The sequence below is a fragment of the Brachycentrus maculatus genome, unplaced genomic scaffold, assembly GCF_059751285.1.
Source record: "Brachycentrus maculatus isolate JH-2025_06_01 unplaced genomic scaffold, ASM5975128v1 h1tg000089l, whole genome shotgun sequence".
Taxonomy (NCBI): domain Eukaryota; kingdom Metazoa; phylum Arthropoda; class Insecta; order Trichoptera; family Brachycentridae; genus Brachycentrus; species Brachycentrus maculatus.
Window position 1 is genome coordinate 2808779 of NW_028280843.1, and position 20139 is coordinate 2828917.

Sequence of the window (20139 nt, forward strand, 5' to 3'; positions counted from 1 at the left end):
TTAATATGAAACGAGCCAATATTGCGTCGGTACTTTTGAAGATTGACGGGTGATATATGTATGACCTTCAGGGTAAGGATACAAGAAAATATAATAATATTGACATTACTTTTTTTTAAATACATAATAATTGTCAAGAAAAATATAGATTTGTAAATCGTTATTCCGATATTTGTAAGTTCGGGGAAAAAGCTCGCACCTTCTCTCAAGAGACTTGAATAATATATCTCAGCATGAGAAGAAGACCCCGTAAGTAGAATAGAGTTTACGGGTTACCCCGAAGTATAATCCAAATAAATTGAGTCATTTAACCGGGATATGGGCGTTAAAGAAACTGAATGACTTTACGAAAACGCTTTACTGATCATTTGGTTTTATCGTATCTCACCACCCCTCTGTGGGGATTATAACTGCGAAATTCTTAATACACTACTTTATCAGAATACGATTTATTCCGAAAATATGGGGTGCGTTAGATTTAAAACAATTTAACTGTACTTCGATAAAATAAAGGAGAGAAAACCCGCATAGCACTAACGACCCGTGTAATTAGTTTGGAAGAAATAACCAAAGAAGAGATCCTTTAAGTTAGAATAATGATGTATGCCCGGTCAAATCAGATCATCAAAAGTAAACTGAACAACTCGGGAACCGGCGAAATAAATAATAAAGGTAGCAGGAGCAGGGAAACATCAGCGGGTTAGTTGGATGAAACAATCAAGTCAGTATTAACAAGAAAAAGAAATTGTATCAGAAATTATCAAAGAATACCAAAAGCAATTTGTAACGACGAGAAGCGAAGTAGCGTAACCACGTTTCCTATTCAACTCACTCAAGAAAGGAAACACAATAGGCAGATCACTGAAAAAAAAAACTGAACAGAAAGCTAATATTATTATAAGATGGAAAACTGAAGAAGAATAAAGCTCTTAGGATTTTTGTTAGACCAACTTATAATCAAAAGAAATTTTTGTTCCTAAAGGAAACCCCGTCTAGGTAACATCACAACAGCAAAGTTACCTAATTTAATAACGCGAGGGTTATGCGAACTAAAAGCATAGTTTTCTTTACAAATATAGGTAATCATAATAGCGATGAAGAAACCTTTCACGAAAATGATGAGAGTTATCTCAACTTTGTTTATATCAGAAAATCAATCAGCAATACGAAGATCAATGTGCAAATCCAACATTTAAAATATGTTTTAAATTATAATATAATGTATTATATTTAAAAAAAATGAGCGAATGAAAGTGGTGTTTATAGCACAAGAAACTCGGTGTTGGAATTTTTTTATTGAATTTACAGTGGAATTCAAAGGTTCGGGAAACATGCGTAATCCATTCGATGAATAAAATACAGAAATCTCGATAAAAGGCGAGGTAGAACGTACTACGGCCGAATGTAAAATATTATTATCCGAATACATTCAGATAGCATTTTTGACGAATTTAAATATAAATACTATTCAGTAGAAAAAGTTTATTTCATGTAAGATAACCCGTGGATTCGGATTCAAGTATTTGCTAATTCTTAAGGAAAAAACCATAATAAAAGACAATGTTGGAGAAAAGCTCATTGAATTTATATACATTTGCATATCTTATATCAAAGAAAAATATGGTCACATAGAAATGTGTGTATGTGTGTCCTAGACATTATTGCTATTATATTTTGTCGCTTGTAAAGTACCTACTAATTCTAGTCCATTTATTTTCCCATACGGCAGTAATTTGCTTCAGATTGAACTCCTCACTCAGGTAATTTGTATGTCGTCAAATATATTCCACTTTGATAGAAAATGTGGAGCGCATAACTGAGGACTCCACCTTCACATGGAATAAACACAGTATCGTTCTTATGCGGTGCCCTCTACACCACTCGAGTGTACATAAGTTCCAGAAGAGGCTTTTGAAGTGTTTCTAAAATAAATAGAGTTTTTTTTTAACATGGACTGGTCTTATTTTCACTATAAACATGAACTGTTAAATTTTAACCTCTTATGCTAATATGGTGTTAATCCATTAACTTCAGCTGAAATACAGCATTGGAATTTGTGAACTTTCCCGCACTGGGATGGGTATTCAATATAATTAACGCGTTCTTAGTCTAAAAACCCCTTACCAATGCATTCCTACCCACTCATATTGGAGAAAAGTCGGTAATAAGTTAGAAGTAAGAATGCGATTAAGTTTGGTTTTAGAAGATCATCCACTTATTGAAAATTAAATACAATTTGGTAGTTTATTATTGCTTTATAACAGGGAATAGAGATTACTTAATAACGGTGCGAGAGCAAGTGAAGATTGCCCTGCAATGAAAGCAGAAACGTCGCTAAAAAGTACACGGCATAATTACTCAAAAAGACATTGAGTAATACAAATTTTCGCTGAAAAATAACAAAAATAAAAGTAAGATAATATAAATCTAACCATCGCCAGATTGCTAAACTTATTTGTCACATCTGATTAAACATACAATGCAAAATTAAAATTACTTTGAAAATTCAATTGGTAATGTATAACGATTACTAATTATTATTAAAATAGATAACATAAAATAACTTCTACAGATATAACCTGAGTACTTATCCGTAAATTATCATCAGATTTTCTTGTTTTATGTCTGCCGTTATGACGAGTTTGATGAATGTTACAAATTAATAACACTAAAGAGTTCCATCAAAATCACGATCAATAAGAGCAAATTGGTTTATTTCAGTAGTTCTGAACCTTTTTGAAGTCAGGGAGCACTTTTGATCATAAGGAAAATTTGCGATACGCCAAAACTGAAGATTAAAAAAAATACAATGATAACTTTTATTAAAAATAAAACTGATCATTTGATTACAGACAAGTTAAAAATTACATTAATAAAAAAATACAAAAAAAACATAAATACTTAAGTGAAACTTTTTGCGGCGAAAATTATTTAATGTGACACCTGAGCTTGTCGGCTTTTACAAACTTCAGAGATATTAGGTCTGCTATTTGATAAAGCTACTCTCATTTTTTCATCCAAATTGCTAAGCCCTTCGCGTTTCTTCGTTTTAATATTGGTTAATGTCGAGAAACCTAGCACACACAAATATGATATTGAAAACTGTAGTAAAATTTTCAGTGCCCTTGTGATAACAGCAGGGTATCATCTTGAACAAAAATCCAAAATACATCCAGAGTTATTTCGGAAAATTTAATTTTTAGATTACGACCTGTTGATAGACTAATTTTTTGTTCTTCTTCTTGATATTTGCAACTCAAATCGCACAGTAAATGAGCCGACATTAAATCTTGGTTTTCATAATTTCGAGGAGCACTTGCAACAAGCTCGCGAAACACCGGTAAAGAACCACTGGTTTCCTTTAATCCAATAATCAATTTAACGGACGGAAAAATAATAAAATAGCGATACAATATGAAACTCGTTCATTAATTTAGACTAAGATAATCTCTCAAGCCGAATGCCAATATTTGCGGCAAACAACGCCGAAGATGAAAACTGTTCTTCAACAATGACGAAGGGAATGTCGAAATTATTTTACGGGAAAAGTATTCCTTTCCTTCACGCTTCGCATTGTTCAGGGTTCACAATGGGGAAAAGTCGACGAAGCGACTTGCGACAGCCTGCCAAGGAGCAGAAAAGTTAGGAAATGAGGTTTCCGCCATTTCTCAGCTTAATGAAAATAGTCTGATAAGCTCTTAGTTTTGACCGCATACTGAAGCTTGGACCATGCAAGTTATTTAACATTTATTACATATCTCATAGGAAATATGTGGAATGTTGAGCATAAAACAGGTGTAGTATTTTTTTTGTCGGATTAAAATAAAATAAAATCTGCGATAAAGGGTATTGATATTATGAATGGTGTTAATAATAATGGTAAGGTGTAGATATACACGTGTGTGCCTTCGTAGTGTTATGGTCAGAACGATCAGCTACCGTACTGGAGGTCCCAAATGATTTTTACCTCTAATATTCATTCAATATTACCCCGAACTGGTACCAGAAGTGCAGGGCTGTTAACCTTTCCTTCATTTATTAACGATCAAGATAACACTGATTTTATATGATGCAGTGCCCTATGCACCATTTGGGGTGCGTATAAAGGTTCGAAGTGAAGAAGTAGATATAAAGGAAGTACGATTGTCGATGTCATGGTATAAAAGTATCTTCAAAACTACAGTTACAATATTTATTAACGCCGATGAGCATGAAATAAATGTTTATTTATATAAATGCAGCAAGTTAACAATAAAGATGACTTAATAAGCAGCGAGAGAACCGTGACAGTGTAGGCTACAGAACCAGCATTTACAGCCATACACAGTGTGTTCATATCATTATTATACTAAATAAACCGTAAAACATTGACTATTCGCTATTTCCTTGCACATGAGTCATTTCATAAGAAATCCGTGATGTCATAACAATAGGCCTCCTCATTTCTTATGTATAAAGAACGTTTTACTTATCATTGTGTTAAATAACTAAAAAGAAGAAATATTGTTCATTTTAATTCAATAAAATCATTCATAATGAACAATATATAATATAAAAATAACAAAATAAACATAATGCCAATATATTAAAATTTATAACACCGCAAAAATACAGTCTAAAAATAATTTATTGGCAATATTTAGCAAATACAAAAGTACTTTTAATAAATATTTGAATGAAATAACACGAAATGATTTCTTTGATAATCTTGAAGTCGTAGCTTATACAATAAAAAGAAGATACATCGTAATGAGAGTAGGCTTTTAACGAGAATGAATGAAATACAAACGAAAATATTCAAGCAAAAGAAAACATTTGGGACATGAAACAAAAGATGAACCTTAAAAAACCTTATTTGCAAAAAGAAGTTTCTCCGCAATATGCTAAAGGCCTATAGCAGAATGAAAAAAATCGCGTACAATAAGCTCTCAAAGCTTTATGCATAAGCTTTCAGAGTATGGGCTTTTTATGTTCTAAGACGGAGGCTGCGAGGGGATGATCGTCACCCCTTCCTTACTCCCCGAGAACTGGAACGGCGTCAATTAATAAATCTAGAACACGCCGCGATTGACACTCGCTACAAGACGGGAACAACTTCAAAGCCATTGTCTCAAAATCGCTGCATTTGCCTCTCAATTCAAACGCTACTACCATATACCGACATGGTAGTGAAAAAACGGTGTGGCGAAAGTTATGCAAACTTTTGCAGTGATAGAAAATGCTCATTACTTTAAAATGACTACAGCGAACCGCAATTCAACTACCGCAGTTTTATCCCCTAACATTTAATGATAGTATTAAACCTTCAATATTTTTACCAATAAATATTAATCATTCGTAAGTATCAATGGTGAGATACAAAAGAAATTAAAATATCATATTTCATAACAATACATAGTTAATATTTTTTTAAATAATTATTTTATATGAAAGAAAATTGTGATACCTTTGTGTACCACATTTGTTATAAAACAACTTTAATTTATTTAAATGATTAAAAGTATCATTTTCATATTTTCTTGTATTATTCCAATAGTAACTAGCTAGAAAAGAAAAAAAAAATTGAACGGAAATTAAATGAAAATTAATTGTTACGTTTATTTAGCAGAATTCTACATTTAATTTTGTTTGCGACTCAACTATCAAATTACCGCGAAAACTCGAAAGGTATTTAATTTTATTTATGAACTTTATTAATCACGAAATTTTAATTCAATAAAATTAATTACATAAATGGTGATATAATTGTATTAAAATCAAGTTTCGCGTAGCCGTATCTATTTCAATCATCAACGTATTGAATACAGGTTATTTGGGAATTCGAGATCAATAATATCTTCTCCCGAAATACGGAGAAATATCACTAAAATAATATCAACATTTCACATCTCCCTAAAATAATTGCGAATAAGATTAATCAAACATTTTTGTGAATCTTATCTGCAAATATAAAGAGAATAGGCGGTAAAATGACTGCCAGACGTTCTGTAGATCCTGCTCACTTCGCCGATACCACGTTTCAATCGGGGTACACTCGGGCCTCGTTATTTATTAACAAATGCTCCACTTTGTGCCTGACAAGCATTGCTGCTCCAAAACAATATATAATGCATCCAGTTTCGGTCGGAAGAGGAGGATAAAAGTAACAAAACTGGTCAATAAAATCAGTTTCGATGAACTCTCATACCATTTCCTACCGGAGCTGAGAGGTAAAGGGCAAAAGTCGCTATAACTCTTCCTGGATTCGAAAAGACTAACATTTAAAAGGATATGCGAATGAAGGAATTGGTATTGGAGTACATGAACACAGTATTTTTATATACACGTGTATAAATAAATATTAATAAAAAATCTTTTAATGTTAAATAAAACATTTTATTATTAGATTAAAACCAATATTTTTAGCTTTTCCACTTTTTTATAATACTAAAAAAGTGGAAAAGCTAAAAATATTGGTTTTAATCTAATAATAAATTAAAAATGCAATTCCATCACGAAGTGTCAGTGGATAATATAAATCTATTAAATAAAACAGTTCACATACAAGTACCTACATACGAGTCGGATTATTATATAACAATATTATTAATAATAATTAACAATATTATATGTCATGGCAGACGACGTCAGTTAATACAATACATGACCCGATTTCGGTGGAAATGTAGACCGAGCTTTGGGTTATTATTTCTGCCGGACTATATAGAGATGCTACAAGTAATATAAACGATTACTCCGTTTGGGTTTACTGAGCGTGATGAACCGGAGGTTTGACCCATTATAATAGAGAATTACGGCCTTAAAATAACTGTCTCGGTGGGATGAGTTGGCCATTAAATAATATGATCTACAGGGAAAGCAACATTCTAGAAGCGACAGCTAAATCAATACCAAAACACCCTTATAGGGCTGATCGATGAAGCGAGAACAATAATGGTTTCGTGACAAGATTAGACACTTCATCTGACAGCGTGAAAACCGAATATCATATTGATACTATCGTGAGTAATCGAAAACGGTGTACGGAGATGTCTCGTAAATATCATTTTAAACCTAGACAAAAGAATACGCTTTAAAATATATCTAATCAATGAACTCACTAAATTTATTGGCATGTAATGAAATGAACCCTACTGTATTAATGTATTTATTTGCTGAATCAGTTACCGTCATCGGTATGTCAATTACCATCATTTTAAAAATGTGGACGATATTTATATATTTATTGTAACTGCAGACAGTTGGTAGAATTCCATATTGAATATATCAAAAATTAAACACGGTTATTGGATTGAATTCTACTTTTATTTACATTTAAGTATATGATAATATGTGACGCGTTTCGTCTTATTGAGTGTTTGATAATGTCTTAATAAGACGAAACGCGTCACATATTATTATATATATGTAAGTAAAAGTAGAATTCAATCCTATATCCGTGTTTAATTTTGGATATATTACCCAATAATTCGATATTTATTTGACGGGTCTATAACCATTGTCTTACTATGATGTATGGATGTAACCTGCAAAAACAGCATTAGTGATTAAATGAAATATAATTTCAAGTAATACCCGGACAAAATCTGTGTAAAAGCAGATTAGGAGTACAACCACCTCCTACTGTGTAGGTTTTCGAGTAATCCGGACAATATGCACCCTGAACTATGTATGTACATTGGGACAGGACGGTATTGATATAATCATGTTTCGGGAAAGCCTATCATCAATCTACCAAAGTCCAGCTGCCAGAACGGGGATTACGGTACTCCAAGCACCCGTTCAGTAACTCGACAAGACCCGTCTAGAAAAACACACATACAAATGCAATTACAGAAAAATCCCTCTATCGTACTATCTACAAAGAATAAAAGACCAAGGTTTTTTTTCGAGAAGATTTTTACGCGCGTTAAGAGTTACAGCTTTAACTAATTGCGAACTGATTCATATTCATTCATCGAAGCACCCGTTGTTTTCTAATGCGTTATTTTAGTACAGTAATTATTTTTCCTAGTGACGTTCCAATTAATCGTAACCAGATTCTATCATATAGTAGTAGAGCGATGCTTTCATTCTGTCGGTTTTTATCGATTATTTGAATGACCAGAAACAATGGTTTGATTTAAATTTAAAACAAAATTTAAAGCAATGCATTTTTATCCGTATGCTTTGAGAAATTTTCTAGTTTTAGATTTTAAGTCTAAATATATCACTTACTTTATGTCTCTTACGATATCCATAAAAACGAAGGGAATCGTGTTAAAAATCCAACAAAAAATTAGTACATAGTATAGTATGATTAAACGGTAAATCTGGTTTATATTTAAATTTATATTTTCACCATGCTGATGCAACAATAATAAAATAATCTCATGTTTAAGAGTCTATGAAAGTGTAAAAGCCTACTTTATTCAAGTAAAAACAAGTGAAACCGCAGTATATATTTACGTACCATCATAAAAATGTTAGGATTTCATGAAAAATGAATGGGGTATATCACTTCTAGATGAAAACTTAAACAGGAACATAACAGAGCTTTACCGTGCCTACTGTGTTTAAGAAATAAACAAAAAATTCTCATCTAAATTTATCACAAAAGTTTTTCGTTAAAAAAAGTAAAATGATACGTATTCATACATTCATCCCATTATATTTTACAGATACTGTATTTACATTTGTAAGACACTGCGAACCAAATGGCACTTCAAGTGACAAAATAAAAAGATCTATTAGAGAAGTATATTTCCCGCGAAAAGCAGTTAACAGATTCACACCACGAATATGAATCAGAAATATCAAAAGGTATTTAAAAGCTTAAAAACGAGAACACCGCTATTACCCGAACCTAACCTAAAATAAATGTTCTCTCGGGGAAGGGATTATTCCCAAGAATATTCAATAATTCACAGAAAGGTTTAGTCACAATGAAAATACATTTGCAAATGCTTCTATTGTACGAAATTTTCTGAAATAAGCTAAATAAAAGGCATTATTATACCTACAAAACGAAAGATTGAGGGGGGAAAAGTGATTTAGTTTTGTATAATTTTATTGCATTTTTATTTATACGTCTGATGTTAATACGAAATACGTTTAAGCTTTTATGCTGTTTTCTAATTTAAGACATAATTTTCCAATCAAAATAATGTATGAACAGTAATTTTGTGAAAGGGTATTAATGAACAAAACCAAAAAACAAACCGTGGGATATTGTTTATTTTGTATGTGATGCAATTTACACCTAATAAATAATATCTAAAACGTGCATCATCTCTACATGTATCATCGGAATTTTCGAATATTTGATAAATTATGAAACTGTAAAAAAGTCCAAAGTTGCGTTAAAAAAAGTTAAGTCAACATAAATACTATTTGAAAATGTGCGATATTAAGTGATACAAACGAGGATGCTGGCATGAATGATGACAATGCCGTGGCTTATTGTAAAATATACGCTTTGTACGGACAGATACATAGCACATTTGGGATGAAATTTCTCAAAATTTCAAAAAGGTGAAGGCCAAAAATTGCCTAGATAGGTACCCGCATGTAAAATTATTCATAGGGGTAATGTTATTCGAAATAAAGAACAAAAACGCAAAAATTCTAAGGATAAATTGGTTATAATGTACCTTGTCTTCTTTAAGGATAGATACATAGTATCTATCCATACCTGAAAACAAGGTATAATAAGGAAAAAACTTGTTTATTTTTAAAGTTAGAGTTTTATATTTTTATTGTATGTATTCACGTATAAAAAAACATGGAAATCTATAAATGGATCTATTTGGATACCATTGAAGAAATTTTTCGAATAGACATAAAGCTATTCCCAAAAAATATTGTACTAAAAATGTAAAATATCTTACAAAATACTTGCTTTTCAATGAACAAATAATAATTCTAGTACATTATAAAGATATTTAATATTCAAAAATCGTATCAGGTATAGCGAGATTTCATTCACCCAAATATTTTTTTTCAACATTTCCAAAGTAATAATAACATTTTACGGTATTATTAAGAAAACGTACCCAAACTTTTTTCGTTCCATAAATCACGTCTTTGAGTTAATTTAAACAAGACGCAAAACCAAAACCTACAGATGCGATGTTAATGGAAATCCTCTCCAGTATCAGGTTGGAGATTTCATTTCAGCAAGAAGGGCGAATGTTACGGGTCTTTATTTGTTTATATGTAGTAAAAGTTATGAAAATTGCCAAGGTTTACCGTCCATTGGTATTCATAATGCCTGCCTTACGGATACAACGTTTACGTGACATCTAAAAACATGTCACAAAAATAATGTTCATCAACAAAAAGTTAAACAGATAATAAAGAAATTTGGATGGACGAAAATATAAACCAAAGGAAACCGACAGCACACCATCAAGGAATGCCTTATTCAAATTACTTTGAAGGAGACACTAAATGGAATTTTAGAATTTTTGTGCGGGGGCAAAGAAATCACAGGAAATATATATGGTGATAAATCGGATAGAATTTTCGCCGCGTGTGGTGGACAATTTAATTAATATAAAACATTCACGTGATTCACGTTTTTACTACCCCCGCTCGGCCATTAGGGCGACTCGATTCAGGGGTGACACGAACACGAAAGTCTTATGCAACACATTGACCAAACTATCTAATTACTTTAGCCAAGACTAGAAGGAAATGCGAAATAAATTGCGGGTCCTATAATTTATACGTTCTAGTCGACAAATTACATTATTCTTCGTCTTTGAACAAATAAACCTACAGCTCTAAGTAGATGTAAAAGTGGGCGGGTACACACTATACAATATATCTGTAATCTAATAGTCGAGGGTATACTTTGAGCAAACAACAACTGTTCGAGTTCTCACGTATGATGTCGCTATTATGAACAAAGGTAATATTGCTATATAAATAAATACATTTGGCTATAATATTTAGCAAAACCTGCTTGTCTAAAATATAAACTTACTCCAATTGCAGAACGTTTTTCGATCAATAAAATTGTTTGTTTCAATATTAAGAAATAAAATTTAAAAATATATATCTCAGACCATAATGTTGTACAAAAATGGAGTTAACGCTCACGTATCTATGTCTTTATCGTATATGATGTGAGTAATGCCAATTATGTTAAGGTAATGGAAATACACGTCCCATAAGAGAAAGGGTATCCTTATTAATTGACACCTACCAACAATATTGCAACAAAGACAATATAGAGTATGTATGTAGAACACAATAACTACCGCATTGTGTAAAACTTGAATAGTAACGTTGCAGTTATAGTTGGGCGTCTAGTAAAGCATCTATAGATGGTGACCAGAAATACGTACACAAAGCACAACAGGCTTCACTAATAGCATCGATATAACAGAACGTGTACTGAGCATTCAGAAGCGCCGAGACGCGCTTCTCTGCGCTGTTAGTTCGACTGGTCCCCGATAATATCGCCTTTATGGAAACAATAGAATAATCCTTTTATCGTTCCGTCTGGTGTTGTTTATAGATTCGCTCAGGGTTGTGCTGGCGCTCTGCGCTTTGCATGTTCACGTTAAATCTAAAACACTTGCTTGTTCACGATGCTTTGAACACTCGGTTGAACGTGATTATCCGTCCGAGTGGACAGCGGCAAACTTGCAATGGAAACTTGTCTAGTATCGATGACGTACTCCATGACGTAATTCCGAAACGTGGCTGTACCGGTTGAGATGCAAAAAGAATCTACTGTATTTGATGACTGCATCGAAGCAGTAATCGTGTGTGGATAGAGATACAGAGTAAAAATAAATCAATATCTAAATACCCGTATATAACGGTGTTTCGTATCGTAGCTACTACTACTACTACTACCATCACGCCGTTTCCCCGCAGGGGTAGGCAGAGAGGATGGAACGCCACACTCTTCTGTCCTGACATACACTCCTCGCCTCCTTCACATCCATACATCTAGTCATACATGCCCTCCGATTACGCAGACTTTTGACACCGCCAGATTTTAGGTTCTGATTGATCTGATCGTGCCAAGTCTTTTTCGGTCGTCCACGCTGTTTTCCCTCTCACATTCGCCACATGTACTTTCTTAGTCATTCTCTCGCTATCCATTCGCTCCACATGTCCATACCACCGCAAAGAGCTCTTCCTAATCTTTTCCATTATTCCTCGTTCAGCCTTACATTCCTTTCTTATATCGTCGTTTTTAATTCTGTCATACAATGATTTTCCACACATTCGTCTGAGGGAGCGCATTTCAACAGCGTTCACTCTGCTTTCATCCTTCCTTTGCCAGTAGCGTATCGTAGCAAAGTACGTAATGTTTTATTTTTATTTTTTTTAAACGTCGTTTAGCATCCAACACTGTTTTTAGTGTACATTTTTATGATATTAGATGCCGATATTTACTTTTGGTAATGCCCGGGGAAAGGCTTATTGGTCTATCGAACAGACTTCCTTCATCATTCCCGTTCAAGAGTTGCTATACATTTCTTCATTGATTTTGTATCAAAGTTAAAACGTTTTTGTCATATTTTTTCGTGCATTATTTTTCTTTACGCGTCTAAATTGTAATTGGTATATATCGATAGTTACCTTATAATAGATACTATTTGACAGGGACCAAATAGTACAGGACGGACCAAATATTTTATTTATGCTGCTATTTTTTCTATTATTAAATAAAAATATATTCATTTATATTTAAGTCCAGCTCAATTACTGCATTAACCTGAAATTTTTCGCCAGGTATATTATATTATTTTTATGGTATATGGCTACTATTTAATAGACTGTGGGTTGAGATATTTCACTAGAAATAATGTTGATTTTATTTTATCTGATCTATTTTGTCAACTGAATAGTTCTTGTACATTAACAAGAGATACCCTTTAATGTAGGTTCACGTAAATGAAAATTAAATGATTTCATGAATTGATTCGGCAGTCACTGCGATAAAAATTATTCATTTTCAATTTTCGTTTTACTTGATAAAAACCACTTCCCAAGTAAAACTAAAATTTAAAATGAAAAATAAATGTACAGGATTCTGAAGAAAGAAAATCGATAAAGTTCTCATGTATTATTTATTACCAGTTTAGTTGTGCATGTGAACCTGTAAACTTTAAGAGCGTGCAAAAGCTGATTCTGTTTATAAAGCGAGTGTCATAATCAGGCCGACCGGCACTGATGACGCAGGCCAACAAGACGTAGCACGAGACTATTGTCTGACCGTAAGATATATTTCCGTTTCACGTAGTACGTGGGTATCTTTCTACCTGCTCGAGGCTTTAAATCAATACTGACAATGTACCAGTGAAAGAAATCTAGTACAAACATTTTGAATCAAATCAGAAATTAAGTCAGGCAAACAGCAAAGACAATAAAACTTTTGTAGAGCGACACACGCAAAGTTTGTTTTAACTACGTAGAGTATAAACAACGCACAAAAGAAACAGAGCAAGTCTAACAAGACCGGTGTAGGTTACGCTGTTTCGAGAAATTGGACATTCGAAAGTGATCCATTAGTCGAGGTCTACAAAGGAAATGCGTCAGAAAATTAAACCGGAACACGGGTAACATAAATATTAACATTTTAATGTCAAACATCGACGGCAGCAATCCACGTAAAAAACATTTTTATTTACAACATTTTGAGTGTGTCCAAATACTTGTTCGCAAATCTGGATTTTCTCCAATTAGGAGTTATTTTTTACAAATTTTTTTTGTTGACATCTCAACATAGATGAAGAAGGATATGGGAAGTCTGGGCATTTACCGTCATAGGCTGGTTCAAGTGAACATTTTACACACGTGTAACATTCACCAATTCTACCCATGATTGACAACGACACTACTCAAAATCTTGGAGCTTCTATATATATATATATATATATATATATATATATATATATATATATATATATATATATATATATATATATATATATATATATATATATATATATATATATATATATATATATATATATATATATATATATATATATATATATATATATATATATATATATATATATATATATATATATATATATATATATATATATATATATATATATATATATATATATATATATATATATATATATATATATATATATATATATATATATATATATATATATATATATATATATATATATATATATATATATATATATATATATATATATATATATATATATATATATATATATATATATATATATATATATATATATATATATATATATATATATATATATATATATATATATATATATATATATATATATATATATATATATATATATATATATATATATATATATATATATATATATATATATATATATATATATATATATATATATATATATATATATATATATATATATATATATATATATATATATATATATATATATATATATATATATATATATATATATATATATATATATATATATATAATATATATATATATATATATATATATATATATATATATATATATATATATATATATATATATATATATATATATATATATATATATATATATATATATATATATATATATATATAATATATATATATATATATATATATATATATATATATATATATATATATATATATAATATATATATATATATATATATATATATATATATATATATATATATATATATATATATATATATATATATATATATATATATATATATATATATATATATATATATATATATATATATATAATATATATATATATATATATATATATATATATATATATATATATATATATATATATATATATATATATATAATATATATATATATATATATATATATATATATATATATATATATATATATATATATATATATATATATATATATATATATATATATATATATATATATATATATATATATATATATATATATATATATATATATATATATATATATATATATATATATATATATATATATATATATATATATATATATATATATATATATATATATATATATATATATATATATATATATATATATATATATATATATATATATATATATATATATATATATATATATATATATATATATATATATATATATATATATATATATATATATATATATATATATATATATATATATATATATATATATATATATGTATATACATATGGTTAAATTTCGAAACATAGTGTTTGAATCCACTTGAATTTCACTAGGACATCTATGATGGTATGAGAGAAGCTTTTTATTAAGCAGAAACCCTTTTTTGTATGTAAGGTCCGAATCCTGGATTATATTCATATACTCAAGAAACGCTAGAAAATATGATTTTTATACATTTTTATTTCATATAATTGTAGTGAAAATTAAAAGTAATAAAAAGTCCACAGTAATAATTAAGAATATTATTTAAATTCAATTAGCGAGCAAAATAGTTGTAATCAGTAGGAAGAACTTTAGCTGAATATAAATCCGTATGCAAATACGCAAGAGAATTTATAATTTGCATGAAACTCAAGTTGCGCCTCGGCAGTATTATTTATCTCCACTGAGACTGAAATACAAAAACACTTTCCAAACTGACTATTGACTAACAACCCACAAACCGCCCAAAGTTCAAACCTGCGACAAGCCCGTAACACTATACACTGTGAGCAACAGCTCAATATACGAGGCGTTGAGCGCCCATCAAAAGCTGTTGTTTGCCAAAGGTTGCCATTTCCCTGTTTGAACTGTGACCAAAAGCACGAACAATAGGCCGCGGCTCATTCTAAATTATACCCTTTTAAATCAGACGATGCAAACATTTTGTACAGTTAAAAAATTATAAAATATTCACGCATGAGTTCAGGCATCTGCAACTGGTAGCAATTTCGTGAGTAAAGATGATTTCAAAGATTAAACATGTTTGATAAAAACAAAAATTAATACGAAAATTCATTACGGTAAATGTGGTAGGTACGTACTTCTTGTTTAATTGGTGCATTTAAATACACAAGTGAGCAAAAGAAAATAGCGGTTTTTTGCTTTTTAGTTGATATACACGCTTAACAACGTTTAAAATAAATCATGTTATTCTTTTAGATTTAAAATTTTTACGATTCAACGCTACATTCTTCCAAAGCAGTATAAGTATAACATATTATTTTATCCTATATTAAATATCACAAATTCTATTTATCTTTGTTTTGCTTTATTTAAGGCCTAGATCTCAAACTTATCTCAAGCGTTCAAATCAGAATGCGCTCAGCCGCGCTCAGGACTATACGCGTGTTCGCGCTCAATTTAAAAAAAAATGTATTTGGATTATTTTTGGCTTTTTAGAATAAATGTTTATAAAAATATTTTTAATATATTTTATTAACTCCTTACCTTTCAATAACTTTTCAAAACCATATTATTATTTCAAAGAAAAATTTATTTTTTCAATGCAAAAAATGTTTTAAGAAAAAAATCAATTACGCAAAATGTTAGGTACTTGGATTTAGAGAAAATTAAGTGGCGACTTAACGAATACTTGGCCTTAAGTAAAGTTGTCAAAATGAAATATCAACCAAAAAAGGGAAATAATGGTTTATGATTGATCACGGAAAAAATGCAGATATTCTGGTATCGATCAGTCATGCTTACAGAAGGCTGATTAATAAACGCGAATGAAAAACACAAAAGGGTTTTTTTTTTATACGAGTACGTAACGATAAGGGTGGTTTGCGAAGAATTTATAAGAGAAAATCCTTTGTTATATTATCTACAACCTTAGGTTTTATTTCGCTGAAGAACCGATTAGTATCTACGAACCACTACCCCTTGTTTACTGTGAACGATTTCCCCTGTGGAAACTTGCTGGCATTCTCAATCTGAAGGTCAATGTTTGTACGCGGCAAACTAACACTGAGGTATACGAAAACACACATATCTTGCTTAAAAATATAAGGGCGGGTTGCGGTTTGGTGAACACAAAACAGTAATGAAACACACACATGTTTATATTGCGTACATTATTTCTTATACGAAGAAAACAAAAAACGAATGTTAACAGAGAGATAAATTTATATAAAGGTTTTTTTCCGCAACAAGATGACAAGAGTTGTGTTCTCTTGAGAAGAAAACGTGTTATAAAACGCGGGACATAATAATAATTTATATTTTCTCTGTTAATTTAAGTTTGAATCTGTAGTTCAGCAGCATGATCCCCAATACGAACGAAATAAAACAACAAAGCAGCGTTAGATTTGTACACAACGCGATTGAGGAAATAAATTTTTCTGGAATGGGCTATAGTACAAAGAAAATCTAAATTAAGTTCTAGGGATGCTGAGCTTCTCGCATTTCACAGAAAGAGAATGAAGAAATAACTTAGACCGGGATTGTAGCAAAGGTGTCGGCATAAAGAACTTTGTTAAATAAGTAAACATGCGCAGGCAGAGAGTTGGACCACATGGGCAACTCTTTCACGCAAGTCGCAGTTTCTATTAAGATGGTACAATTCCGTGTTACCGCGTATCCCCGGGGTACAGTAAACCAGAAACTTCTAAAGGCTTTCAACGAAAAGTGCTGAAAGAGGTCTCTACATCTCCCTGGACGGGCGCACTGGATAACAATCTTCCCGCGTTCCTTTGTACTCGGGATTATCGATTTATTAGGGTTTAAAATAGCGCCGGAGAATTTTCCCTAAGATTGTACACAAAATACGACAGTTTATTTGTTTATGCATTACTTTTCAGTTTATACAGGTCTATCTTGAAAGTTATTTTATCCATGTTGTACAGTTTTAAGACAAAACTTTATATTGTATATATAAAAATAATTATATAGGTTTAATTAAAATGTAAGTTTGTTTTAAATTCACTATAAATATTTTATTATTTTAAATCGAAACCGGTAGACATTATAATTAAGTTATAATAAAATATTTATAGTGATTTATTTTAAAACAAAGTTACATTTTAATTATAAAATGGAAAATAACAAAGTTGGTGCTTCAAATATAAATTATAATTATATAGGTATCTAATATGTTGAAAAGGGGCAATATGTGAAAAAGGGGAAAAGGCCCCACCAAGCACAATTATAAGTTTACCAGTTATTATTAGTAACGATTATTATCAGTTAAGTGCGACCGATAAGATAAATGATATCGTATATTGTATTTACACAAGGTTAGAAGAAACTGGGAGTATAGCTCACCGGTCTGTCCGTAGGCGAATATGCAGGCGTTGTATCCCTGGAAGGCATTATCCAGAATATCTCTGCCGAGACAGTTGAACACATCCTCCTGGGAGGCATAATTTGGCAGCTCGGGGTCCAGCGAATAGAAGCAGTGGTCAAACGCAAATGTCTTCGGCTGTTTTCTGAAAAATAAAAAGGAGATATCAATAAGTTGTGCGGAAAGATTATCATGCTTAACTATAGGACGACATGTCCGACGACACAGACACACATGAAGAGGTCAGTGGAATGTAATAAATTTATCCGTATCTCCCCAAAATACAATACAAGGACATAAAATAGGCTGGAATCTTCAATGGTTGTGTAATGGGGAATTCAGACTAACGGGTGATTCTGACAAGATAGACAAACCACTAAATACATCAGTAGCACGAAAAAAAACAATGACACTAGCCAACTTATTGGGCAGGACTGAATATCTTTCAACCACATAATACAGACAAAAAACAATTGAAATTAGCCAGATAACTGGCAGAGCTGAATATCTTTCAACCACATAATACAGATATAATATACTCATACAAACAATTATTTTAACAAAATGTATCGGGATCATGAAATATATGCGTATATATGTCCAATACATGTATTTATAACATATAAACTTTTACATTTTATTTAATGAAACATAAAATAATTAACGGTATAAAACAAAGTTTATAATTAAAGTTACATTGGTAATCCACGTGAGCCAAAATGTAAAACGCCGAACGATTATATCCGCAAACAAACCGAAAATTAGAAGATTATAATACGTTTTGGAAGCCAGTGTAATTAGTGTAGACTAATATTGTTGAGAGCGTGTAATTAATGTGCTAGCCGGCGTTTAACGTTTCTCACTAATTAACTGAAATTAATTAATGGCGTTGCGCTAAAATCGTAAAAAAATGGGTACAAATAGATGTCTATAATATAATGTGTGTTTGCATAAATGTATTCAAATTAACGCGAACGCCCATATCGCTGAGATCAGTGAAAAAATTGTGCGTTCAAATAGAATATTGAAACGAATTCACAAATTTATTATTATGTTCAGTAAAGCTGCAGTAATAATTAAAATACATGAATACAAATCACAAATTCTTTATTCTCTTATCTGTAGAAAAATAATCAACTCTAAATAAATCTGAAAAATTGTTTGGATATTTGTATGCATACTTATATTTGTATTGGTATGTTTACACGTAAAGGCGAAATACCCAAACGATATAAATTTTTCTCACATCGATCAGATGGGGAATTATGGGTCAAAGCACGGATTTATAGCCTGCTCTTTAATAAAAATATATGGTCTAAACGTGCTCAAATACCTTGATATTTTAATAGTTTAATATTATTAGTCCTAGAATTTATTGTTTAATATCATTGTTTGAAAAAAATGCCATCATGGCACTGATGTCTGAGTGCTATCTAAAATTGATTTAAACTTGGATTATTCAACAACAACAAATGTGCCACATCAATGCCAATTGTATTTTTGCAATATTTCAATCAAATGGCACTAGGACCGAGTTTAGTTTTTAGTGTACCTAGTGACTAGGAACACTAAAAAACTTAATTTACAAACAAATTTACTACGATATAACTCACGGAAGTGGTCAGGTGCAAACATTAGTACTATACACATAAATTTGGATGCTTAAGATTAAAAAAAAAATTCATACAAATTAAGCAAAAAAAAAATATGTGGCAAATAATATTTACAAGAGGAATAAGCACTTACAAAAATGGAATGAAATTATTTGTCATCAAAGTGAGAAAATGTGATACCTAAACTAATTAACTGCAATACAAAATAATAATAAAAATTACGAAGACAGAAAGAATATAACGCCACAACAACCTGCCTTTCAAACAATCTTCGCCTCTTCCACATTC

The 20139-nt window shown here is 30.5% G+C and overlaps 1 protein-coding gene across 2 annotated transcripts in view; it reads right to left on the reverse strand.

The window, feature by feature from the left end:
- The window catches only part of Khc-73 (Kinesin heavy chain 73), a 137035-nt gene that overhangs the window by 44398 nt on the left and 72498 nt on the right, over positions 1-20139 (reverse strand). For both annotated transcript variants that reach the window (XM_088257978.1, XM_088257977.1), the window contains exon 3: positions 18220-18383. In XM_088257978.1, coding sequence (XP_088114104.1) covers positions 18220-18383 — 164 coding nt within the window. The remainder of the gene's footprint in view (positions 1-18219; positions 18384-20139) is intronic.